General features: G+C 59.5%; 1 protein-coding gene across 1 annotated transcript; it reads left to right on the plus strand.

Moving 5' to 3' along the window:
- The first annotated feature begins 244 nt into the window (after positions 1-244).
- Positions 245-24,419, plus strand: GFRA2 (GDNF family receptor alpha 2). The gene is made up of 9 exons (XM_063420110.1): positions 245-767; positions 5,919-6,239; positions 8,424-8,507; positions 11,249-11,597; positions 19,793-19,902; positions 19,978-20,118; positions 20,195-20,370; positions 21,010-21,063; positions 21,207-24,419. The coding sequence occupies exons 1-9, from the start codon at positions 728-730 to the stop codon at positions 21,333-21,335; spliced, it is 1,404 nt and encodes a 467-aa protein (XP_063276180.1). The 5' UTR covers positions 245-727; the 3' UTR covers positions 21,336-24,419.
- The last annotated feature ends 320 nt before the right edge of the window (positions 24,420-24,739 follow it).

A 24,739-nucleotide genomic window follows, 5' to 3' on the forward strand; every position in this document is an offset into this window, starting at 1 on the left:
GCCCCCCCGAGTGTCCCCTGTGCCACCCCCGGGTGTCCCCTGTGCCACCCCCGAGCACCCTCCCCCCGTCCCCTCGGACGGAACGCGGGGGCCCCGGGGGCGGATTTTGGGGAGGGCGAGGGTCTCTCCTTCGGCTCTGCGGCAGCCCCGGGGGTCCCCGGAGGGCACAGGCAGGTGCATCCCGGCCGGGAGAGGCGGATCGGGAGATGGGGACAGACCATGACGAGGACGGGGAGCCGCGGGGTCCGCACGGAGCCCCCCCGACCCCCGCCCCGGGCGGAAGGGCGGCCCCGGCGGAGGGGCGGGCGGGGGCAGGGCCGGGGAGGGGACGGCGGCCCCGCCGGCTCTGCCCCTTCTCCGGGGCTCGGCGGAGCGCGGCCGCCCCTCGCCGCGCCCCCTCCCCGGCAGCCGGAGCTCGGCAGAAGCCGGCGGGAGCCCGGCGGAGCCGCCGAGCCCGGAGCGCGCAGCGGAGCCCGGCGGGGATGCGGGAGGCGGCGAGCGGCTGAGGACCCGGCTCCGGCCGGGCGGAGCACACCCCCTCCCTCCCTTCCCTTCCCTTCGCCTCCCTTCCAGCCCTCCGGATCTGGGATCTACCTGACCGCCTTGGGAATTATCCTTTTTTTTTTTTTTTTTCAATCGCAACCCCCCGTTTTTTAATTTTTTTTTGCCTGATTTTTAATATATATTCTTTTTTCGCACACGTGGAGGAGCGCGTGGATTTCCTACCATGATCTTGGCAAACGCCTTCTGCATCGTCCTCTTCGTAGGTGAGTGGCCACAGCGGGGGTGCCGGGGGGGTGGCGGCTGTCGCCTGGCCGAGGTGGCGCGTCCCCTCCTCCCCGGGGCGAGGGGCTGCGGGGGCTGGGGCGGCGGGCGAGCCCCGCCGAGCCGGCACGGGCGCTGCGGCAGCAGAGGGGCACGGCCACGGCTTTAACTTCATTTCCTATTCCCCGTCAACTTGAAACGGGGAGGGGGACACGGGGGACAAGGGAGACAAGGGGACACAGCCCCAGCCGCCCCCGAGGGGCCGGAGCGGGCAGGATCTCCCCGCAGCCCAGCCCTGCCCGTCTCCCGTGCCCGCTCCCCTTGGAGAACCGGCGCGGGTTCGCGTTTCGGGGGAGATCTCTCCCCTTCTCCCCCTCCCAGCCCCCTCCAGCCTGGCTGCTCCCGCTCCCGCGCCATTCCAGAGGTTGGGATCGGGCGCGGAGCCTCGCCTGGCAAAGTTGGGCTCGGGGCTCGGGTGGCAGCGCGGGGAGCCGCGGGGGCTCGGCTCGGAGCTCCCGTTCCCAGCTCAGCCCCCCTGGAAGGAGCCGCTGGAAAGGGGAGCGCCCTCAGCCCGCGCGGGGTTTGGGGTGAAAAGGGAAGGAAACGGGCAATGTTCGGGTTTTCGCCCTCCCTCCGCGGCTCGGGCGTGTCGCGCTCCCGGTGCCGTTTCCGGCTCTCCCGCATCCCGCGGGTGCCCGGGGTGTGATCCCCGCTCGCTGCAGCGCCCGGAGAACTTCGCGGAGCCGGCCTGGGCTCGGGGACAGCGACAGGGACAGGGACAGGCGGCAGGGCCGGGCGGCCTCTGAGGGAGATTTGAAGGTTGGCACAGCCTCGCTCCAGAGGGACGCGGGGCTGGGGGGGCTCCCGGCTGGAACGGGGGGCGCGGGCTCTGCCCTGCTCCCAACGCCCCCCGAGCCGGGCAGGGGGTGCCCGGGGGGGTGGGGACCCCCCCAAGCCTTTGGGGAGGGGGCGACAGAGGCCTGAGCGGGCGGGGACCGAGCCCTGGGCTGGGGGAGCCCCTGCCCGGAGGGGTCGGGGGGCTCGGGCGGTGCTCTCGGGCAGACAGAAAGGGGGGCGGGGTGGGGACACGAGTGGGGACACCCCCGTGCCGAGGGGGGGAAGGGCGCTCCAGCCTGGCTGGGGGCACAGCTGGATGTCCAGGCACAGCTGGGTGGCTCCTGGAGAGGTTTGGGGCGCAGGGACCTCCAAGGGGGGACAGGGGTGCCCCACCCCAGGCATCCAACCCAGGGCCCAACCGCCCTCACAGCGGGGCTGGCATCGAGGCAGGACCCGGAGTCCCCCCCATTCCCGGGTGTCCCCCGCCCATTCCCGGGTGTCCCCCCCATTCCCGGGTGTCCCCGTGGTTCTGTGGGTGCAGGGCGAGGCTGGACCCCGAGCAGGGACGCTGCACCCCAAATTTAGGGATGGGGTGCCGACGGCGTGGCCTCGCGTGAGGCTCCTGGAGCAGGGAACATCCAGCTCCGATCTGGGATCATTCCCGGGAAGGCAGAAAATCCCGGGAAGGCAGAAAATCCCGGGAAGCTGCGTGCTCCGGAGCGATCCTGGCGAGCAGAAACGCTTCCCTCTGAAGCCGCCGGGCGTGCGAAGGTCTCCGGCAGGAGCGGAGCGGGAGAGCGCGGATTAGAGCTCGGGAAGAGGCTGCTGGAGCCGGGAGCAGCCGCGGGAGCGGCAGGAAAAGGGGGCAGCGCCTTGTGCAGCCCTGCAAACCCTGGCTGTGCTCCGGCAGCCCCAGGATGAGCCGAGGATGAGCCGGGAATTCTCTGCGGATGTTCCATGGGAGTTCGGGGAGGGCGGATCTGCCCGGAGGGGTTTTTGGGGGGTAGAAAATCCCCCTCCTCATCTTCCCCCTCCATCCAAACCCCCCTGGAGTGGGGACGCGGAGCCGGGAGGAGCGGGGGGCTGCGGGAAAAGCGCCGAGCCTGGGCTGGTTCCTGCGGGGTTTGGGGGCTCACAGGGGGCTGTGCCTGCCCCCGCTGCCCCTCGGGGTGAGCCCGGCCCCGGGATCTGCCCGCGCTCCCGGCCCCGGTGGTGCCGGATGCTCCGGGATGCTCCCGGTGCTGGCAGGACCCCGTTCCCTGCAAAACCGCGGGAAAAAGGTGGAAAAAAAGGCAAAATCCAGGAGGATGGGGGCCAGCTCACCCCCACACCTCAGCCTTGCTGCTGGATTTATTCTGGATCCCCACCCGGCCAGACCAGGATGTGCTGCTGAGGATGTTCCAGGGATATTCCAGGGTGTCCTTTGGCTCAGGGCAAGGATGCGGCCCTGGCCTGCCCCTGGATACAGGATTGAGGCTACAGGAGGGAATTTCTTGGGAAGAGGCTTCTGGAGCAGTGCGGGCTTGGGGCAGGCACGGCTGGAGCTGAGCTGCGAGAGGATGGAATGTGGGGAGCTCTGGAACAGAGCTCTGGAATGGTTCTCCACATCCAGGGGAGTTCTGGAATGGTTCCCCAAGCCCAACAGAGCTCTGGAATGGTTCTTCACACCCAGCGGATCTGTGGAATAGCTCTCCATGCCTGGTGGAGCTCTGGAATGGTTTTCCGTGTCCAGCGGAGCTGTGGGAAGGCTCTCCACGCCTATGGAATTCTGGAATGGCTCTCCACGCCCATGGAATTCTGGAATGGCTCTCCACGCCCAGCAGAGCTGAGGGATGGATCTCCGTGTCTGGTGGAGCTGTGGGATGGCTTCCCACAGCCAGTGGAGATCTGGAATGGCTCTCCATGTCCATGGAGCTCTGGAATAACTCGCCGTGTCCACGGAATTCTGGAATAGCTCTCCATGCCCCGTGGGGTCTGGAATAACTCATCCTGTCCATGGAATTCTGGAATAGCTCTCCATGCCCTGTGGAGCTCTGGAATGTCTCCAATGCCCTGGAGCAGTTTCCCTGTGGCTGCAGCAGGATCAGGTTTTCCCAGCTGGATGCCTCAGGGTGGGATTTCCTGGCGTGTGAAGGTGCAGAGTCCCAAGGCACCACCCGAGGCTCCGGCATTCCCGGCACCAGGATCAGCCTTTGGCGGTCCCTGTTTCTCCTCCGTGGATCCCGCCTGCCTCCCATGTGGAATACAACCAATACAACCAATATAACAATCAATATAACCAATATAACCAGTACAACCAATATAACCAATATAACCCTGCCAGCCAGGCCTGGCTCTCCTGAGGGGAATCTGCCACTCCAGACTGGATCTACTATGGATGTGGGGGCTCCTGGACATCCTCCAGACATCTGGGAATGCAGCGGGGACGTTGGCTGAACACCGGGATCCATGGGATCCGTGAGATCTGTGGGATCCGTGGGATCTGTTCCTTGGAGTGACCACAGCCAGCCGAGGTGTCCCCACTGGGGCACTGCCCACCCTGACCCTGTCCCTCTTCAGAGCCCCCTGGCAGCCAAAATGGGCAGAGCTGGCCAGGGCCACCAACCTGCTCCAGTGCCACCAACCTGCTCCAGTGTCCAGTGCCACCAACCTGCTCCAGTGTCCAGTGCCACCTGCTCCAGTGTCCAGTGCCACCGACCCGCTCCAGTGTCACCCACTCCAGTGCCACCTACTCCAGTGTCACCTGCTCCAGTGTCACCCAGGCCCGTGGCACACAGCAGGAAGAGACGCGTGTCCAGCCCCGGGGGTGGCAGGGCCCCAGCCCCGCCCGCTGGGGGGGACACACGGGTGGCCCTGGTGGCACTCCTGTAGGTGTCACTGTCCCCCTGCCAGCGTGGCCGAGGCGGTGCCAGGCGGGAGGGGACGGGAATGCGGCTCCCTGGGGGTCACCCCCGCCCGCCACCCTCGGGGGGCACCGGGGCGGGCACAGAGCGGGGTCCCCTCCCCGTCACGCCCCGGGGCAGCCCAGGGTCCCCTCCCGGTCCTGCCATCCCCATTTCTGCCCGCTCCAGGGCTTTCCCTGGAAGCTGCAGGGTGCAGCAGGGAGGCAGCAGTGACAGCGACACTGGCACCGCCTGTCCCCAATTCCCCTGGGAGGGGACAAGCCAGGCTTTACTGGGCTGGATTTAGCAGGGATCTATTTTGGGGAGAGGATGGGAATGGTGGGAGAGCTGTGGGATCGAGGGGACAGAGGGCCAGGAGGGGACACAGGGACAGGAGGGGACAGGGACAGAAGGGGACACAGGGACAGGAGGGGACAGTGACAGGAGCCGGCCGCGCTGGCCCCGTGCCCTCCCGGAGGGCAGAGCCTGCCCGGAGCTGCAGCAGCCCCGCGGCCCTGCCGAGGCCGAGCGCTTCCAAAGCCGTGACTCAGACGCCCTAAAAATCCCGTGACGGGGCTGAGGACGCCGAGCGGCCAAACCCGGCCCCGGGAGCGGCGTGTGCGGGGAGCCGGGCCGGGCTCGGAGCTCCCCGCGGCTCCGGATTTGTTGGGATGGGACAGAGAACACGAGTTAACCCCGCACCTCCCCAGCCCAGAGGGGATCGCAGCTGCCCCGGGCTCCAGGGACAGCCCTGGGAGTTCCTGGACGAGGTTGGAGCAGCCCGGGGTGGGGAAGGTGGCCCTGCCCGTGGCAGGGGGGGTTTCAGGTCCCTTCACACCCAAAGCGTTCCGTGGTTGGAGGATCTCGCGGGCAGGGACACCTTCCACATTCCCAGGTTTCTCCGGGGTGGCCTTGGGCACTCCCGGGGATGAGGCAGCCTCGGCTCCTCTGGGAATTCCATCCCAGCCCCTCCCGTGGGGGAAATTCCTTCCGTTTCTGCAACCTCCGTTTCCCATCTTTCAGTTCGACCTTTAAGGAAGGTGTTCCAGGAGGGGAGGATGCTCTGAGGGAGCTCTGAGGGCGCTCTGAGGGATCTCTGAGGGTGCTCTCAGGGCACTCCAGGAGGGGAGGGTGCTCTGAGGGAGCTCTCAGGGTGCTGTCAGGGTGCTCTGAGGGCGCTCTCAGGGTGTTCTCAGGGTGCTCTGAGGGTGCTCTCAGGGTGTTCTCAGGGTGCTCTGAGGGTGCTCTCAGGGTGTTCTCAGGGTGCTCTGAGGGTGCTCTCAGGGTGTTCTCAGGGTGCTCCAGGAGGGGAAGGTGCTCTGAGGGTGCTCTGAAGATGCTCTCAGGGTGCTCTGCTCACCTCCACCCCTCACCTGTGCCCTCCTCTCTCCCTCTCTCCCTCCCTCCCTCCCTCTCTCTCCTCCCCCTGCCCAGACGAGTTCCTGCGCTCGCTGGCCGGGCCGCCCTCTCCGCCGGGGCTGGCCCCGGCCCCGCCGGGCTGGCGAGCGCCCGTGGACTGCGTGCGAGCCAACGAGCTGTGCGCGGGCGAGCCCAGCTGCAGCTCCCGCTACCGCACCCTGCGGCAGTGCCTGGCCGGGCGCGACAGGAACACCCTGCTGGCCAACAGGGAGTGCCAGGCCGCGCTGGAGGTGCTGCAGGAGAGCGCCCTGTACCACTGCCGCTGCAAGAGGGGCATGAGGAGGGAGCTGCAGTGCCTGCAGATCTACTGGAGCATCCACATGGGGCTGACGGAAGGTACGGAGGGGATGGGGAGAAAGGGGGCGGCGGGGGTGGAGAGAAGGAGAGGAATCCCAAATGGAGCACCTTGGGGAGATGGGGATGGGAGAGGGATGAGGATTCCCAGTAGAGCGCCCTGGGGGCAGCAGGGATGGGGAGAGGGAGAGGAATCTCAAATGGAGCACCTTGGGGAGATGGGGATGGGGAGAGGCAGAGGGGTCCTCAGTGGAGAGCCCTGGGGGTGGCGGGGATGGGGAGAGGGATGGGGATCCCCAATGGAGCGCCCTGGGTGTGGCAGGGATGAGAGAAGGAAGAGGGATCCCAAAGGGAGAGCCTGGGGAGATGAGGATGGGGAGATGGAGAGGGATCCCCAATGGGAGCCCTGGGAGTGGTGGGGATGGGGAAAGGGAGAGGAATCCCAAATGGAGACCCCTGGGGATGATGGGGATCCCCAATGGATCCTCCTGGGGTTGGTGGGGATTGGGAAGGGGGGTCCTCAAATGGAGCACCCAATGAGGATCCCCAATGGATCAGCCTGGGGGTGATGGGGATGGGGAGAGGGGTTTGGGTGAGCTGGGGAAATGGGAGAAATGGGGTGGGGGTGGTCGAGCAGCTCAGGCAGGGCAGGTGAGCAGGCCAGGAAATTCAGATAAAAACCCCAGGAAGGAGAAATGGGAACCCCAGGAAGTTTAGATGAAAACCTCACAAAATTCAGATGGACACCTCAGACTCAGCACTGGGAAATCCCCAAATCTTCCTCAGTTTGTGCCAAAATCACCAGGACGGGCAGAAGAGATCCCTGCCCGTGGGAGGGGGGTTGGGAGGAGAATTTTAAGCCCCTTTCCAGCCCAAAGCTGGCTGGGAATTCTGGAATTCTGTGGGAAAGATGAGGCCAAGGATGGGAAATCTGGACCTGAGGATGAGGAAATTGGACCTGAGGGTGGAAAAACTGCTCCAGAGGGTGGAAAAACTGCTCCAGAGGGTGGAAAAACTGCTCCAGAGGATGTGGGGGAGCCGTACCTGAGCCCACGGCCCCCCTGGGTGAAATTCCCTCCAAATCTGGGTCAGCCCAGCCCCAAGCCCCGGCCCCGAGCAGGAATTACTCCTTAATTGTTTTCTCCTCTCATTAGCAGCCGCCACTGAGCAGCTTCCCGGGGTTTTTCGGGAATGGGGCTGGGAATTGGAGGAGCAGCGATTGAGGAGGGCTGGAAGCTTTGCGGCCATCCTTTCACAAGCAGCGAGGAGCCCGAATTTGGGGCTTTTCGGGGAAATTTTGGGGTTCCCCGCTCCGATCCAGCGCTGGGGCCGCGGGATCCGAGCTCTCCCCGCTGCCAGGGAGGCTCCGGCCTCGTTCCTGGGGGTTAATTGCGGCTCCAGGCAGGTCCAGCGCCCTTTTAATGCTCGGTAATTTCCCTGGCAAGCAGCAGGAGTCAAGCGGGCGGTGAATTATTTATGGATGGAGCGGGAGCTTCCCGGGCTGCGCTGGAATAAAGCGGGAAAGGGGAGAGGGAACTGCGGGAGCGGGGTTGGGATCCCGTTCCCAGTCCCGGTGAGGATCAGGAGCGACCCTCGGGGCGTTGTCCCCAAATCCCGCGGCCCTGAGAGCAGCGGGGACACAAGGGGACATCCCGGGGGGTCTTTCCCTCCCAAATTTCCCGGGAATGTCGCTGGGTCCCTCCAGCTTCGCTCCCCGCCTCGTTTTCCACCCTGGGTTTTCCAAGCGATTCCCGAATTCCGCAGGAAAAGCTGAATGGGGTGGAAAACCTCCCTACAGTGGGGTCGGGTTTTAGGTTTTTAGGGGGTTTTAAGGTTTTTAGGGGTTTTTTTAGGTTTTTAGGGGTTTTTTTAGGTTTTTAGGGGGTTTTGGAGCAATAAAAGAACCCAGAGCTGAGTGTGGACTCCAAAACTTCCAGCCCTGAGCTCAGCCTCCATCCCCATGGACCCTTCCCAGTCCCAGCTCCTGGAATCCTCTGGAACGCCGCCTCTGCCCCAGGACCCAGCCCTGACCTCCCAAACAGCCCAAATCCCCCAAACCACCCCCAAATCCCATTTCCCTTTCATTCCAGCCCTTGAGAATCATTTTGCTTTTCCCTCCCCAGAACCAGGGGTTGTGCCTGCACCTGGAGCCGGCTGAGATTATTCACCACCGGCTTTAATTCACTTTTTTCTCCCTTTTTCTTGCTGCCTTTCCTCCCACGGAAGGAGAGGAGTTTTATGAAGCCTCCCCGTACGAGCCGGTCACCTCTCGTCTCTCTGATATATTCAGACTCGCTTCAATTTTCTCAGGTAATAAAAGCGCCGTGTTTTATCTCCTGCCTGTGAGCACAGAGCTGCTCCCAGCCAGGGAAATCCTCCTTCCCCCCCTGGGCCTCGTCCTTTGCTCCTCCAGCCTCTCCTTCCCTTCTGTTTCCCCCAAATTTTGGGGTCCCGAGCATCCCTTGGGGGGTTTGATGCCTTTCAGGGTGGATTCTTTCTATTTTGGATCATCCCAGGATGGGATTTTGGATTTTACCTCCTGGCCCCAGCTGCCTCCGGTCTGGGTTGATATAAAATTGCTGGAAAAGCTGAAAAATTCCCGGAATTCCCTTAATTTGTGTTGTCCCCAGTTTCGGGGTGGGCAGGAGGGGGAGGCACCATCGCAGCGCTGGCTCCAGCGGGTGCAGCCCCCGGGAATCCATTCCCAAGGGATTCTCTGTGTCCTGGGGGGTCGGGGACCCTCGGGGGGGACCCCGCCTGCTGTCCCCTCCCTGGGGCAGCAGCTGGAGCCGAGCTCTGGGAAGCTGCTGGGAGAGGGAGGCCGAGACCTTGGAGCATCCTGGTGTCCCCTTGGAGCATCCCAATGTCCCCTTGGAGCATCCCAATGTCCCTTGGAACATCCCTGAGCCCCTTGTGACCCTTTGGAGCATTCCCGGTGTCCCTTGGAACATCTCTGAGCCCCTTGGAACCCTTAGAAACATCCGAGTGTCTCTTTGGAGCATCCCGGTGTCCCCTGGAACATTCCCGGTGTCCTCTGGAACATTCCCGGTGTCCTCTGGAGCATTCCCGGTGTCCCCTGGAGCATTCCCAGCATCCCAGATCCTCCGGGGATCCCAAATTCCGCCGCCATCCCGGTGGCTCTGCTGTCCCCCCCTTTCCATGACAACCCTCGGTGCCCCTCACCCCTTCCCAAACCAGCTCAGCTCTGCTTCGGCCTCTCCTCGCTCTTCCTCCCCCCAAACCCCCCAGGGCGAGGGATTTTGGGGGGGTCCCGCTGTCCCCACACCTCGGGGACACCCCCAGTGCCCTCCTGGGGACACTCTGAGCGTGGCTGTGGCCCTGGAGTTGTCGCCACTGCCACCCCCCGGCCTGGATTTTCCAGGAGAATTTTCCGGGTGAATTTTCCAGGAGAATTTTCCAGGTGAATTTTCCCCCGAGCTTGGCTCAGGGGTTTTTTTGGGGATGAAGCCGCCGCCCCCTCCCGTCTCCCCCCCACCTTTTTGGGATTACAGCGGCGTCAGGAAAGGGCCGGAGCTGCCGGGAAGTCTGGAGCGGGGATTAGGCTCGGTTTATCCGGGAAGGAGGAGCGGGAGGCGCAGGGAGAGCCTGGCTGGGATTTGGGGGTGCGGGAAGGGGGGCGCGGGCTCCTGGTGCGCCCGGGACGGGGCGGTGACACCGCGGTGGCCTCGCTGCTGCCGCTGCCACCCCTCCCCTGTCCCCTCCCGGGGACATCCAGCCCCGAGCAGCTCCCGGAGCAGGAGCCGTTAATTGCCTGGAGGGATAATTGGGAGCGGAGGGATCGCAGGGGCTGCGCAACCCGCGAGTAACCTGCGCGTAACCCGCGCGTAAAAGGCGCGGAGCCAGCGCAGCGCCCTCCCCACGCCGCGGGAGCAGCCCGGGATGCTCATCCCGCCGCACCCCGAGGAAATCCCGGCCCGGGGGAGCAGAATTCCAACTGGGAATTCTCCCCGCGGGCACCGCACCCAAGCCTGGGTGGGCATCAACCCCCACCCCCTCCCCCCCCCGGTGGCGCTTCCCCATCCCCCTCCTGTCCCCTGTCCCCCGTGGGGACACCCGGAGGGGACAGCTGGTGGCCCCAGCCCCGTCCGCGCTCCTCGGGCCCCGTTCCCGTCCCTGCTCATGAAATTTTCATGTTCGTGCGTTATTAATGAGCTCCCGGGAGCGCGGCGCTTCCAAAGCCGCCGCTCCATTAAAACGCGGCCGGGGCCGTGCGGGGCTCGGGCAGGGCAGGAGCGGCGCTCCTGAGGGGGACACAACGGGCTGGGGCACCCCAAAATCCCGGCTGGGCGCTGGGGACCCGCTCGCCACTTCCAGGGCTGGCGGCCGGGGCGAGCCGGGGTGTGGGGAGGGATCAGGGCACCCCCGAAATCAGGGGAGGTAAAGAGACCCCGGCATCCCTCATCCCTTCAGTCCCCTTTTCCTCACCTCTCCAATCCCCTTTTTCTCACCTCTTTAATCCCCTTTTTCCCCACCTAAATCTTCCTTTTCCCCACATTTTCAGTCCCCTTTTCCCACCTAAATCCTTCTTTTTCCCCACCTCTTTCACCTCCTTTTTCCCCTTGAGCTGTGTCCATCCTCTGGAGAAAATCCAAACCATCCATCCCAGCTCTGAGGGCTGGATCTCCCCAGTTTGAGGGCTGGATCTCCCCAGTTTGAGGGCTGGATCTCCCCAGCTCTGAGGGCTGGATCTCCCCAGCTCTGAGGGCTGGATCTCCCCAGTTTGAGGGCTGGATCTCCCCAGCTCTGAGGGCTGGATCTCCCCAGCTCTGAGGGCTGGATCTCCCCAGTTTGAGGGCTGGATCTCCCCAGCTCTGAGGGCTGGATCTCCCCAGCTCGAGGGCTGGATCTCCCCAGTTTGAGGGCTGGATCTCCCCAGTTTGAGGGCGTCTCCCAGGCCCAAGGGCATCTCCCCCACCCCAACCCCACCTTCCCATCCCCCACACCGTCTCCCACCTTCGAGGGCACCTCCCCACCGTGACCCCCGCCCTCCCCCTCCATCCTGACCGCTGTCCCCGCGTGTCCCCGGGCAGGAATGGACCCGGCCACCGCCTCCAAGAGCAACCACTGCCTGGACGCGGCCAAGGCCTGCAACCTCAACGACAACTGCAAGCGCCTGCGCTCGGCCTACATCTCCACCTGCAGCCGGGAGCTGTCGGCCACCGAGCCCTGCAGCCGCCGCAAGTGCCACAAGGCCCTGCGCCAGTTCTTCGACCGCGTGCCCGGCGAGTTCACCTTCCGCCTGCTCTTCTGCTCCTGCAAGGACCCGGCGTGCGCCGAGCGCCGCCGCCAGACCATCGTCCCCTCCTGCTCCTACGAGGACAAGGACAAGCCCAACTGCCTGGACCTGCGCGGCGCCTGCCGGACGGATCACCTGTGCAGGTAAAGGGGGGGCTGTGGCATGGGGCGGGGCTTGGTGGCACCTCCCTGGCATTGGTGTCACCACCCTGGCCTTGCTGTCACCTCCTTGGCGTTGGTGTCACTGCCATGGGTGTCACCACCCTGGCCTTGCTGTCACCTCCTTGGCGTTGGTGTCACTGCCATGGGTGTCACCACCCTGGCATTGGTATCACCACCCTGGCTTTGGTGTCACCACCTTGGCCTTGGTGTCACCTCCCTGGCACTGATGTCACCTCCTTGGTATCAGTGCCATCTTCTTGGCATTGGTGTCACCCTCCTGGCATCAGTGTCACCCTCCTGGCATTGGTGTCACCACCATGGCATTGGTGCCACCTCCCTGGCCATCAGTGTCACCCCCCAGCATCGGTGTCACCCCCTGGCTCTGTTTTCCCCGGGTTTTCTCGGGCAGCAGCCCCAGGCCCACGCCCTGGGCAGACCCACAGGGCTGATCCCAGGACAGGGAGCCGGATCCGCCTGTCCCAAACCCGGCCGGATCCGCATCCCCCAATCCTGGCCGGATCCGCATCCCCCAATCCCGGCCGGATCCGTATCCCCCAAACCCGGCCGGAGCCGCATCCCCCAATCCCGTCTGGATCCGCATCCCCCAAACCCGGCTGGATCCGCATCCCCCAAACCCGGCTGGATCCGCATCCCCCAAACCCGGCTGGATCTAGATCCCCAATCCCGGCTGGATCCGCATCCCCCAACCCTTCCCTGCCGCCGAATTCCCACCGTTCCCGCCTTGGGAAGCGCCGAGCCGGCAGCCGAGGCTGCTGCTCCTGATGAATCCCATCAGTCACGGGGGGCGCGGCCCCTCCCGCCCCCTCGGGAGCCGCATCCTGCCGGGAGCGGGATCCTTCTCCCATCAAGGTGATGGAGATTCCCGGCGCTCACCGGGGAAATGAATGCGAGCCCCGGCTCCTCCTCGGGCCGCGAGCGGAGCCGCTGGAAACGCGGGAATGCGGCTTTTTATCAAAAAGTAATCCGAGGAGCCGGTGTCCATGAATAAAAGATAGCCGGGAATGGCAGCTCCTCTCCATCAGCGCCGAGGCGGGCGCTGCTCCGGGAGGGAGAACCGGGCTGGGAGAGCCGGGGAGGCAGCAGGACCATGGGCTGTGATTCCTGCGGGGAATGGAATCCCCACGCAGGGAGGGGCAGCAGAAAACGGGGAAGGGGCGGCAGCTGCTGGGAGTGTTCGCTCCAAGGTGGGAATGAGGGGGTTTGGGAGAGGCGTGGGAGAAGCTGGATGGGGGCTCTGGAAAATGCCCAGATCTGGATTTGTTTGTGTTGGTTTTGCTGCAGAGTTTTGCTGTAACCTCAGGGTTTTTTTCCTTTGGGATGGGGCAGGGATGCGCTCCTCGGATCTGGGTTTTCAGGAGAAAATCCCATCCAATCTGCCCCCCTCTGGCATCTCCAGCTGGGAATGGTGGGACAGGAGACCCCTCCGTGTCCCCTGATCCCAGAGGACAAGGAAAACTGGGATTTCCCATTATCCATGAGTTCATCCACCCAAAACTCCTCGGTGTCCCTGATCCTGAGGACAAGGCAGTGCCGTGGGATTTCCCATTTTCCACGAGTTCCTCAATCCGACATCCCAGCCTGAGGCTCCTCCCGATCCGACGGGGCCTGGCGAGGGCACCGGAGCCGGAGCAGATCCCAAGTGCTCCCAGGGCCGGAGGTGACAGAGATGAGATAATTCCCCTGCCAGAGTAATTAACCTGCCAGGGTAATTAATTAACCCTCCTGGCTCAAAGCCTGATGAGGGAAAACCCTCTCTGCCAGGGTGGGATTTTCCAGAGGGGTTTTTCCCGCATGGAGATTGATCCAGGGGCTGCTGCTCCTGTCAGATGAGACTCCCACCCCTAAAAAGAACCGGAGGAGAGGTCAAAGGAACATTCCAGCATGGAAAACAGCCCTTCCAGAGCTTTTCCTGGCTCCCCGTGCTGTTTTCCAGCCGGGCTTGGACACCAGCCCCGTCCTCTCGGTCACAAAGGTCACCGGGAAGCTGCTGCATCCTGCCGGGAACGGCTCTGGATGCGGAATGTTCTGGATGCAGGAGGGCTTTAACCACTGGGGAGGACATTCCCAGGAAGGCACGGAGGGTCCGGGATGTCCCTCCTGTGTCCCCTCAAGGACTCAGATCCCGGTGAGGGGACAGGGCCTTTGGAGCGTGGGATCCGCCTTCTCCTGGGCTGGAATCCCGGCTTTTTCTGCTCCATGAAAATCCATTCCAGCGGCTTGGATTGATTCAGCGGCTTGACCCGGCTCCAGATCCCACGGGAGCTGCCCCAGGACTCCGGGAGCAATTGAGCCGTGATTTGTGCAGCTCTTTGTGAGGCTCGGGAAGCTTTTCCCAGCTTTTCCCAGGTTGTTCCAGGTTTTCCCAGGTTTTCTCAGCTCAGGAAGCTCTTCCCAGCTTCTCCCAGCTTCTTTCAGCTTGGGAAGCTTTTCCCATTTTGTTCCCCATTTTTCCCCATTTTCCCCCCATTTTTTTCCCATTTTTTTCCCAGCTTTCCCCAGCCCTTTCCCAGCCCTTCCCACCCTTTTCCACCCTTTCCCAGCCTTTCCCAGCCTTTCCCAGCCCTTTCCCATCCCTTTCCCATCCCTTTCCCATCCCTTTCCCATCCCTTTCCCATCCCTTTCCCATCCCTTTCCCATCCCTTTCCCATCCCTTTCCCATCCCTTTCCCATCCCTTTCCCATCCCTTTCCCATCCCTTTCCCAGCCCTTTCCCAGCCCTTTCCCAGCCCTTTCCCAGCCCTTTCCCAGCCCTTTCCCAGCCCTTTCCCAGCCCTTTCCCAGCCCTTTCCCATCCCTTTCCCAGCCCTTTCCCATCCCTTTCCCATCCCTTCCCATCCCTTCCCATCCCTCCCCTCCCGGCAGGATCCTGACGAACTCGCGGGATTTCACTGCTGATTGCCAGGGACAGGTTTTAGCTCGCGGAGCACAAAAACCTTTGGCGAAGCGCAAACCTCAGCGAAGGGGAAAGGGAAGGCACGGCCAGGAAAGAGCTGATTTCAGCAGCTGCAGCTCGCTGCATTTTTCATCTTGCATCAGCAAGTCGGGAACACAAATAATCTGCTCTTACACGCTCCAGTGGCGCCGGTGCCCGAGAAATTCCCAGCCTCCACTGGCTGGAGCTCCTTGGCCTCCAAAGTGGGAATGTTGGGTCATTCCCTTGATTTCCATCCCAGGTTTTGGTGTGTTTAAATCCATGGGGGGGTCAGGAATGCTCAACCTCCAAGGATATTTGTGCCAGGAGGATTTTGGCTGGGGTTGGAGCATCCCAAGTGGGGATGTTGGGTCATTTCCCTCATTTTTTAATGCATCCATTATTTGATTAATTTTTTTAATATATCCATTTTTTAAAAATCCCTGGACTTCTTTATCGATCCCAAGTGGAGCTGTTGGGTCATTTCCCTGATTTCCATCCTACATTTTGGTGTGTTTAAATTCATAGGGGGTCTAGGATGCTTCTCTTTTACTGGATATTTGTGCCAGGAGGATTTTGGCTGGGGTTGGAGCATCCCAAGTGGGAATGTTGGGTCATTTCCCTGATTTTCATCCCAGTTTTTGGTGTGTTTAAATCCATGGAGGGTCAGGATAAAATCCACATCCCAGATATTTGTGCCAGGAGGATTTTGGCCGGGGTTGGGCCACAGCTCTGGCTCAGGAAGAAGGGGACAGGTTCCAGGCTGGCCGGGAATTGATGGAGCACCAAAGCCGGGAGCCCGGCCGGGATGGGGACGGGGATGGGGATGGAGACGGGGATGGGGATGGAGATGGATGTTCCCTTGATAAACGGCAGCTCGGCCTTCCCATTAGTCCCCGTGATGAGAGCCTGTCGAGGAGGGAGAGGGAGCAGGGAAAAATCGCTCCTGGATTTACCAGGAGCAGGGAAAAATCGCTCCTGGATTTGGCGGGAGCTGGAGGAGCGCGGGTTCGGAGGGGACAGAGCGTGGAGGAGCCGCCCCGCTGCTCCCAGCGCGGTGGAGGAACCTCCAAACCCTGTTTGGGATTGGGAAATCTGGGAAAAATCCCCGAATCTGGTGGATTTGGGAAGCAGAAGGGCAGCACCGGGGGGTCCCTCACATGTGGAGGCAACCGGGGAAGGGAAGGAGCAGGGAAAGAGGAAAGAGCAGGGAAGGAGGAAAGAGCAAGGAAAATTTCTCCTGGGTTTAATGGGAACCGGCAGAGTTGGGGTTCGGAGGGGACAGGGCACGGAGGAGCCTCCAAACCCGCGCTGGGATTGGGAAATCTGGGAAAAATCCCCCCAAATCCCCAAATCTGGTGGATTTGGGAAGCGGAGGGGCAGCACCGGGGGGGTTCCCCCGCATGAGGAGGCGGCTGGCGGAGGGCTCGGCTCCCTGCGGGCTCGCCGGGCTCTCACCACGAGAATCAATCAATTCTCGCTGAATAATTAACTCGAGAGGCTTCCCAAGTATTGACTTAATGTGACAGCGAGTCTGTCTTGAGCCGGGCTTTGCTTGTGTAAACACAATCTCCTGTTGGGCTCAGTTAGCGGCTCAATGGGACAGAACGGGCCCGCGATTAAAACCAAGCGATGCCTGCGCTTGGTCCTGCCCTTCCCGGGGAGCTGCAGGGCCGGGGATTGAAAAAATCCACCCCAAAAAATCCACCCCAAAAAATCCACCCCAAAAAATCCACCCCAAAAAATCTACCCCAAAAAATCCACCCCAAAAAATCCACCCCAAAAATCCACCCCAGAAAATCCACCCCAAAAAATCCACCCCAAAAATCCACCCCAGAAAATCCACCCCAAAAAATCCACCCCAAAAATCCACCCCAAAATGGCCTGTGAGGAGCTGGATCAAAATGGGGCGGCCTGGAATGCGCGGGGAGAAGGGAATTGTTAATTAGGAACCCCGAAATGTGCGTGGAGAAGGGAATTGTTAATTAGGAACTCCCCACTCCGAGGTTGCCCTGGGTTCTGCCCTGATTATTTTCCCTCTTGCTGGGTTTCCTCTGCTCTGGGGATTTCTCTGCTGGTTTGGGGTGGGTTTGCGGTGGATTTGGGGTTTGGGTGGGCTTGCGATGGGTTTGCGGTGGGTTTGCGGTGGGTTTGGGGTGGGTTTGAGTGTTTGGGGTGGGTTTGGGGTGGGTCTGTGGTGGGTTTGGGGTAGATTTGGGGTGGGTTTGGCTTTTCCCTGCCATGTCCATGGCCCTGAGCGAGGAGCAGGAATTCCAGAGGTTGGGAAAGTCCTCCAGGATCAGAGCCCAACCTCTGATCCCCCCACCTTGTCCCAAGGGCTCTGAGTGTCACCTCCAGGGGATCCCTGGGCACCTCCAGGGGATCCTCGGGCACCTCCAGGGGATCCCTGGGCACCTCCAGGTGTTCCTTGGACACCTCCAGGGGTTCTCTGGTTACTTCCAGGCATTTCCTGGATACTCCAGGTGTTCCTTGGACACCTCCAGGGGTTTCCAGGTGTTCCTTGGACACCTCCAGGGATGGTGACTCCAAACCCCCCCCGGGCAGCCCCTTCCAAAGCCTGACCCCCTTTTGTTTTTTTTCCATGAGGAAATTCCTCCCAGAATTTAGGCCAAGAGCCTCAGAACGACGAAAAAAATTCCCTTTTCCCCTCGAACCTCCCGCAGCTCAGCCCAGAACAGGCGACTCCTTCCCCAGACAGCCTCTCCCGGATAAAACAAATCCATCCCTTGATCCTTCCTCCCTCCCCCGTGAACCCCCTGCCCGATTTGGCAGCGGGTCATCCACAAAAGCCGAGTTTTATTCCAGCTTCCCTCTTTCCTCCAGCTCCCTGGGACTCTTTGAATTTACCTGGGAGCGTTTGAGGGGAATTTTTTTGAATCTCAGCATCTCCCAGCTTCAAAAGAATCCCTCTCCAGCAGGACGGGGATGCTGGGAGGGCCATGCCCAGCGGGATTTTCTTGTCTCGCCGAGTTTTTTCCGTGTTGTCGCAGCTTCCTGAGCATCCCCAGCTCGGCAGGAGGGCGGGAGCGGATTTTTCCCAGCTTTTTTTTTTAAAAAAATTCCCTCAGTCCCCGCAAATTGCCCGTGAAAAAAAAAAAAAAAAAAAATCCAGCTCTGGAGGAATCCCGGCGTCTTTTCCATGAAATATTCAGGATGCTGCTGGATTGGAGGCGCGCTGAGTTCTCACCGCGGCTGGGGGGATGGGAGTAATTAACACTCAATTAAGCGCTTAAAAATCACCAAAAAACCCACCCCAAAACCTCCGTGTTTGGTGAATTTTAATGCCAGAGCCGGTGAGGGTTTTGTGCTGCTGAATTCCTGCAGGAAAAGCGGGAATGGGATTGGAGCTGGAGGCAGGTGATCTCTGTAGGGATGCTTGAAGCCTCCTAAATTTGGGATATGAGCGCTGGGGGTGGGAGGACAGGAGTAAAAATCCCCTAAATTTGGGATTTATGCACCTGAGATATATTTACAGGTACAAAAAAATGCCTTAAATTTGGGATTTATGCACCTGGGATATATTCACAGGTACCAAATGTCCCCTAAATTTGGGATTTATGCACCTGGGATAAATGTACAGGTACAAAATGTCCCCTAAATTTGGGCTATCTGCACCAGGTGCATGCCTAGGAATGCACAAAGCCCCTTAGATTTGGGATTTATGCACTTGGGATAAAGGTACAGGTGCACAGAACCCCTTAAATTTGGGATTTTTGCACAGGGAGTACAGGCATGGAATTCAAATGCCTCCCAAATTCGGGATATTGAAGTCCAGGTGCCCTGCAGGGATGCAGGTCCTTGGGAAGTGCCTGGATTTGGGAGCGGGGATTGTTGAACCTCGGGATCCCGGCGCTGCCTTTCCTGGGATTCTCCTCCAGCAATCCAAGAGGAGCAGTTTGGAAGGCCCTGATTGGGAATGCAGCCCTTGGAGCAGGTTTGGGGTGGGAGAGCCGAGTGGATATCCAGAATTAATTGTTTTAATCCCTTTTCCACTCCTTTGGGGTTTTTTTTGGGGGGTAACTCTTAGGAAAATCCTCCTCCCCCATCCCTCATCCAGAGCCAGCCCAGCTCTTCCCAACTTTTCCAGGCCATCCCCACCTGCCTCCTCCAGCTGCCAGCAGCACTTTGGCACCGATTCCTCCTCGTCCCCGCTCAGATGGACTTGGCTCCTTCTCCCTTCCCTATTTTTCATTTCTTCGGAGCCCTCACGAGCCAAAACCCGCCGGGGCCGAGCTTTTATCCCTGGCGGCGGATCCCGTCCAGCAGCTTCCAAAGGCGTCCGACGGGGAGAGTGACATCTGGCCTGGCTGCTCCTGAAGGATTTCCCAGCTGCATCCTCATGGATTATGAAAGGAATAACATTTGCCTCGGAGGATGCTCCGGGCCGGGAGCGGAGCCTCGGGGAGCAGCGGTGACAAATTTTCCTGGCGCTCGCGCCGAAGTCGCCGCGCTTCCTGCGGGGATTGACGTCCCTTCGCCTCGGATTTGGGAAGAGAGGGAAATGCTGTCGGAAAGTTTTATTCCTCTCCCGCGGAGAGGCCGGGGAAGGAGCAGGGTTTTGGATTTCTGCCATTCCCACCCCGGAGCCGAGGTTTGGCTGCAGGGAGAGTGGAGCATACTCTCCAAAGACAAACAAAAAAAAACCTGGAAAAGCTTTTTTGAGCTTTGTGCAGGGCAGATCCCATTCCAGGAGCTGAGGATCTGCCCCAGGAATGGGAGCGGGATGGGAGCCCCCAGAGCCTCTCCAGCCTTTCCATGGGCTGAGTCACAAGGAAGGAAAATAAACACGGAAACGACGCTCTCGGGATGGGGGAGTTTTATTTCCAGAAGAAGGAGAGGGAGAAAGTTTCCTCCTTGCCTCACCACCACAGAGCTGCAGAATCCCTGGAATTTCTGCTTCATCCCGAGCTCCTTCTCCTTCCCCATCCCCAGCCCCTCAAACCCAGCCCGGGTCCATCCCTTCCCCGGGAGATTCCGGATGTGTCGCTGCTGTTTGTCAGGATCTGAGGCGAGGATGAGCACGGCCATTCCCAGGATCCCGCCTCCTCTTGGGAGCCCTTGGATACCCCAGCTGGGGAGCCTGAACCCCTCTGGAATTTCACAGCCCGTGTGGGGACGTTGGGAATGGGGCGCTTTTGTTCCATTTAAAAATTCCCTCTGGCTGTGGAATGGGATGGAAGCAGCGCTGAAATTCCGTTCTTTTCCCACTTTTCCCTCCTCTCCAGATCCCGGCTGGCCGATTTCCACGCCAACTGCCAGGCCACCTTCCAGTCCCTGACCAGCTGTCCCGGGGACAACTTCCAGGCGTGCCTGGGCTCCTACGCGGGGCTCATCGGTGAGTGCCGGGGTCGGGATCGGGAATTTCGGCTTTTCCCGCTGGGATCTCACCCCGTTCCCTCCTCCTCGCCAGGCTTCGACATCACCCCCAACTACGTGGACGCCAGCACCACCAGCATCACCATCTCGCCCTGGTGCTCCTGCAAGGGCAGCGGGAATATGGAGGAGGAGTGCGAGAAATTCCTGCGGGATTTCACGGAAAATCCCTGTCTCCGTAAGGCGCTTCCCTGCCCCGCCCCTTTCACCCGGTTCCATCGCCCCCGTCCTTCCTAAATCTCTCCCGCTCCCAGGAAACGCCATCCAGGCTTTTGGGAATGGCACCGATGTCAGCGTGGCTCCCAAAAATCCCAACCCCGCCGTGACGGCGCTGCCCAAGGCGGAGAAGAGCCCGGCCCTGCCGGACGACGTCAACGACAGCAACACGGCCTACGACGCCGGCGTCATCAGCACCTGCACCTCCCTCCAGGTGCGGCCCCGAACTGGGAGCACTGGTGGGAGCGTGGGACATCCCATGGGATGGGGAAAATGTCCTGCTGGGACTCATCCGGGCGCTGGAAGGATCCGGGCGCTGGTTGGGGTCTGGAATGGGGAGGGAGCGATTCCCTGCCCGTCTTCCCCCTCCCTTCACTCCTGAGAGTGACTTCTCCTCGTTTGGGAGCTGGAATTCCATGGGGTTTTTGGGGAAATCTGGAAAATCTGTGTTGATTTGCCAAGCGCTGGGCTTGGGCATCCGTGCTTTGCTCCGCAGGTGGAAAAGGAAAGGGAGGGAAATGGGATTGGGAATGGCAGGGGGTGTTCTAGGAGTGCAGGGAAATGGGACTGGGGATGTTCCAGGAGTGCAGAGGAGCGGGATGGGGACTGGTGGGGTGCCCCAGGATTCCCAGCAGGATTCCAGGCAGGATTCCCAGCAGGATTCCCAGCAGGGAGTGAGGCAGGATCCACAGAAGCCCCGGAGCCGCCTGTGGAGATGGGAGGAGCCTTTCCCAAATCTCCCGGTGCTCCATCCCTCGCTCCGAGCTGATTCCCACAGGGAAATTCGGGACCCCAAACCTCCCAGCTCCAGGGGCACATTCCTGCCCTAACCATTCCCGATTTCTCCCGCCAGGAACAAGGCCTGAAGCCCAACCAGTCCAAGGAGCAGAGCCTGTGCTACTCCGAGGTACTTGGGGCACCCTGGGGCTGGGAATTCTTTCCCAAACACCTTGGGAACGGCATCCCCGCAGGCGTTTTCCACCTTTGGGATGCTTTTCCCACCTTTGGGATGCTTTTCCCTAAAATCCCGCTCCCGTTGCTCCTTCCCAGGCCCAGCTGACCACGGATGTGATGCCGGACCAGAAAACCTTCACGGATCCCAAGGGGGGGAGCAGTCGGCACCGCGGGATCCGGATCCTGCTCCTCATTCCCGCCCTGATCCCGGCGCTGGGGCTATAGAGGGGCGGGAAGGAGCCGGTGGGACGGGGACGCTCGGCTCAGTGCCACCAGTGCCACCAGTGCCACCAGTGCCGCCACCGCCGCCGGCACCGCGCTCGTGCCGGAGACTGGAATGCTCCCAAATCCCGGGAATGCCGAGCTCTGGAGAGGCCAGGAGGACGCTTTGCCACGCTGGGAAACTTTGGTGGTTTTCTTCCTGCTTCTTGTTATGTTTTTCCCCCCGATTTGTTTTTTTTTTGGTTTTTTGGTCTTTTCCGGGTCGGTTTTCCGGAGCGGCTCCTGGGAAAACTCCTTGGAATGGGCCCAGAACGGGGGTCTGGAGCTGCCAGCGGCGCCGGGGAGGGGAAAAAAGAGTCGGAGAAAAGCTTTGGGAAAGGCGAATTTCAGGATTCTCTGCACTGGGATGGCCACGGGGACAACGAGGATTCCACATGGGAACATCCCGGAGGATGGAGGCGCCGTCGGAGCCGCCTGGAGGGGACTCCTGGAGCTCTTCCCGTCGGTTTTTGGGGGATTTTGGTTGGGATTTTTCCTCGGAGAATGGAAAAGAAACTGGTGTGAAACGTGTGAGGTTGTGCTGATGTTTCCAATCATTCCAGGGGGAGAGGTTCCATTTTCCTTTTTGTTTTTTTTGGATTTGGAATTTGGGTTGGGAGTGGATTTTGACCCATCCAGGGTCAGAATTCCCTATTTTCCCTCTCCCCTTTATTTCCTATATACATATAACACATGGATATTCCCATATACATAACCCTACCCATCCTGTGGCTTTTAATTCCCTTTTTTTCCCTTTATTTTCCTTCTTCTTCTCCTTTTTTTTTTTTTTTAATTCTTCTGATTCCCACAACAACTTCCAAATGTATTCTTGGAAAATTTATTTTTTTTAACGATGTCTATAATGGAAAAAAAAAACCAACAAACCCAAAATAAACCAAGGAGAACAAACCAAGGAATGAAACAGCCCCAAAATCCAAGATTTCATGAAAATCCTGATATCCAGTCAGGGGGGAAAACAGGAATTCCTTCAGCTGCAGGAATGCCAAGATTTGGGTTGGAATTCAACAATTCCTGGCCTTTTTTTTCCTGCAGGAGACAACAGGGAAATATTCCCAAGGAGCTGCCACATTCCTGATTTTTCATGGTATTTTGGGAATTTATATGTGTGAGAATTTCAGGTTTCGAATGGCAATTGCAGCACTGGAAAAGGGTTTTGTTCCAATAATTCCTCCAGGAATTGTGATTCCAGCACTGGGAATGGGTTTTGTTCCAATATTCCCTCCGGGAATGACGATTCCAACGCTGTTCTTATCCCCTCTCTGCTCAGATTCCCAAAATCTCCACAATTCCACCCAAACCCCATCCCCTGGTGCTTCCTCCACTTCTTCCACCCCATTCCCAGCACGTTAATTACAGGAGAGGAGAATTCCCGGGCTTTGTGTGGAAGTGGAAAATGCTGGGATGTAAAACCCCGGCTGCCGGGATGGATAATTAACTCTGGAGATAATTCCCTCTTCATTTGGACTCAATTACTTTCCTGATAGGAGAAAGTGCTGAAAACACAATTTTTTTCTTTTTTTTTTTTTTCGGGATGTGGCATAAAATAATAATGGAAAAAATCCATTCAAGCTTTTCCCGGGAGAGCTTTTCCTTCCTGGGATAAAGGAGAGGATAAATCCCGCTGAATGCTGCAGAATTCCAGCCTGGAATCGCCCTCCTGTCCTTGGAACGTTGGGTTTGGGGGAAAAAAAAACATTTTGGGATTTTTAGGATGGATCAGCTGGAGTGGGAATGTCACGGGGCTTGCTCCAAGGAGGAATTGCTGGGAAATGAGGGGTTTTTTGTGGGATAATTTGGAATTTTGGGGGAGTTTGAAGGAGTATTTTGTGTTCCTGGGGTCATCTTGAGGTGCCTCTTCCCATCCTGCACCAAAATTCCTGTGAATCCTCAAATTCCAATGGAGAATTCCATGAGGATTTTCCCCTATTTCCTGGCTGGAATCTTCCATTCCCATTCCTTGGATCAGCAATTCCAAGGGGAATCAAAATTTAACTCTTTGGAGAGTGAAGCATTTCCTGGAATATTCCACATGAATTCCCAAGTTTCTCCCTCCTGGAAATGTCCAGATTCCCAGGAGCAGCCAGGAACACTCAGAGGTGAATTTTGGGGTTTTTTTTAATTTTTGAATTTTGGCTCCCTAAGGAATATTTCCCTCCTTAAGGAATTTTTCCCTCCTTAAGGAATTTTTGCCTCTCCAGGTGTTTTTATTCCTTCTCTCTGTTCCCGGGGCTGTAAATCCCAGCTGGGCCCTTCCAAGGGAAATATTCCAGGAAGTCTTTTTTTTTTTTGGATCCAGGTTTTTGGAAGAGTTAAAAAGTCCCCGTGCTCCTCGGAGGAAATGCCAAGCGGTGGGAGCAGGGAGGAAAAAATAGATGGAAAAGGGTTTTAGGGAGGGTTTTAAAAATAGCGGATCTTGGAGGAGAAGGCTGGGAAGACGTCAGGAGGGAGCCTCAAACATGGAGGGGGAAGAATTTTCTGGAAAATTGGGATTAATTCCTTCTGGATTGTGGGATCTTGGTGTTCTGGGGTTTCTCCTGGCAGCTCCATGTCCTGAAAATCCAAGGAAAAGGGGTGAAAATGTGGGAGAGGGATGGGAGGATTTGCAGTTTTTTGGGATTGGAGGGAGAACGTGGCTGGTGCTTCATCCAGGGGATCCAGGAGAGCTGGAAAAGGGCTGCAGGGACAGGACACAGGGAATGGCTTCCCACTGGGAAAGGAGAGATTTAAATGGGATTTTGGGCTGGAATTCCTGGCTGGGAGGGTGGGGAGGGGCTGGGCTGGAATTCCCAGGGGAGCTGTGGCTGCCCCTGGATCCCTGGGAGTGGCCGGGTTGGGATAATCCGGGAGAACGGGAGGTGTCAGAGCTGGAACTGGCTGATCCCAAAAATCCCTTCCAACCTGAAGCATTCCAAGATCCTGTGACCTTTCTGTCCCAAAGACTTCGCAGGACAGGCCAAACCTCCCAGTGGAGGAGGTTTAAATCCCAGTAAATTCCAGTAAAATGGAGGCTCCTTGGAAAAAAAAAAACCCAGGAAAAACGACAACCACGGAAGCTTTCCCATTTAACCTTCGGCCTCGGGAGGAAATCCACGAAGATGAGGAGAAGCTCCTGGGGTTAAATAAAGGAAATCCTGGAATGCACCGGCAGCAGTTCCCTGCCAGCTGGGACGTTACCCCGGAGTGGGAGCGGGGGCACAACCGGCAGCCTTTTCCAGCAGAGGAATTCACGGAATCACGGAACGCTCCGGGTGGGAGAGACCTTGAAGCTCCTCTCATCCCACCCCTGCCAGGGCCAGGGACACCTCCCACGATCCCGGGGCGCTGCCTTCCCGTTCCTTGGATTTGGG

Source organism: Prinia subflava, chromosome 29 (assembly GCF_021018805.1).
Source record: "Prinia subflava isolate CZ2003 ecotype Zambia chromosome 29, Cam_Psub_1.2, whole genome shotgun sequence".
NCBI classification, from domain to species: Eukaryota; Metazoa; Chordata; class Aves; order Passeriformes; family Cisticolidae; genus Prinia; species Prinia subflava.

What these genes read in the sequence shown, in the direction of transcription:
- GFRA2 (XM_063420110.1), top strand. Translation starts at nt 728, where the DNA reads ATGATCTTGGCAAACGCCTTCTGCATCGTCCTCTTCGTAG. An exon ending in ACTCGCTTCAATTTTCTCAG is followed by an intron (nt 8,508 to 11,248) that starts GTAATAAAAGCG and finishes GTCCCCGGGCAG; the next exon opens with GAATGGACCCGGCCACCGCC. An exon ending in CGGACGGATCACCTGTGCAG is followed by an intron (nt 11,598 to 19,792) that starts GTAAAGGGGGGG and finishes CCTCCTCTCCAG; the next exon opens with ATCCCGGCTGGCCGATTTCC.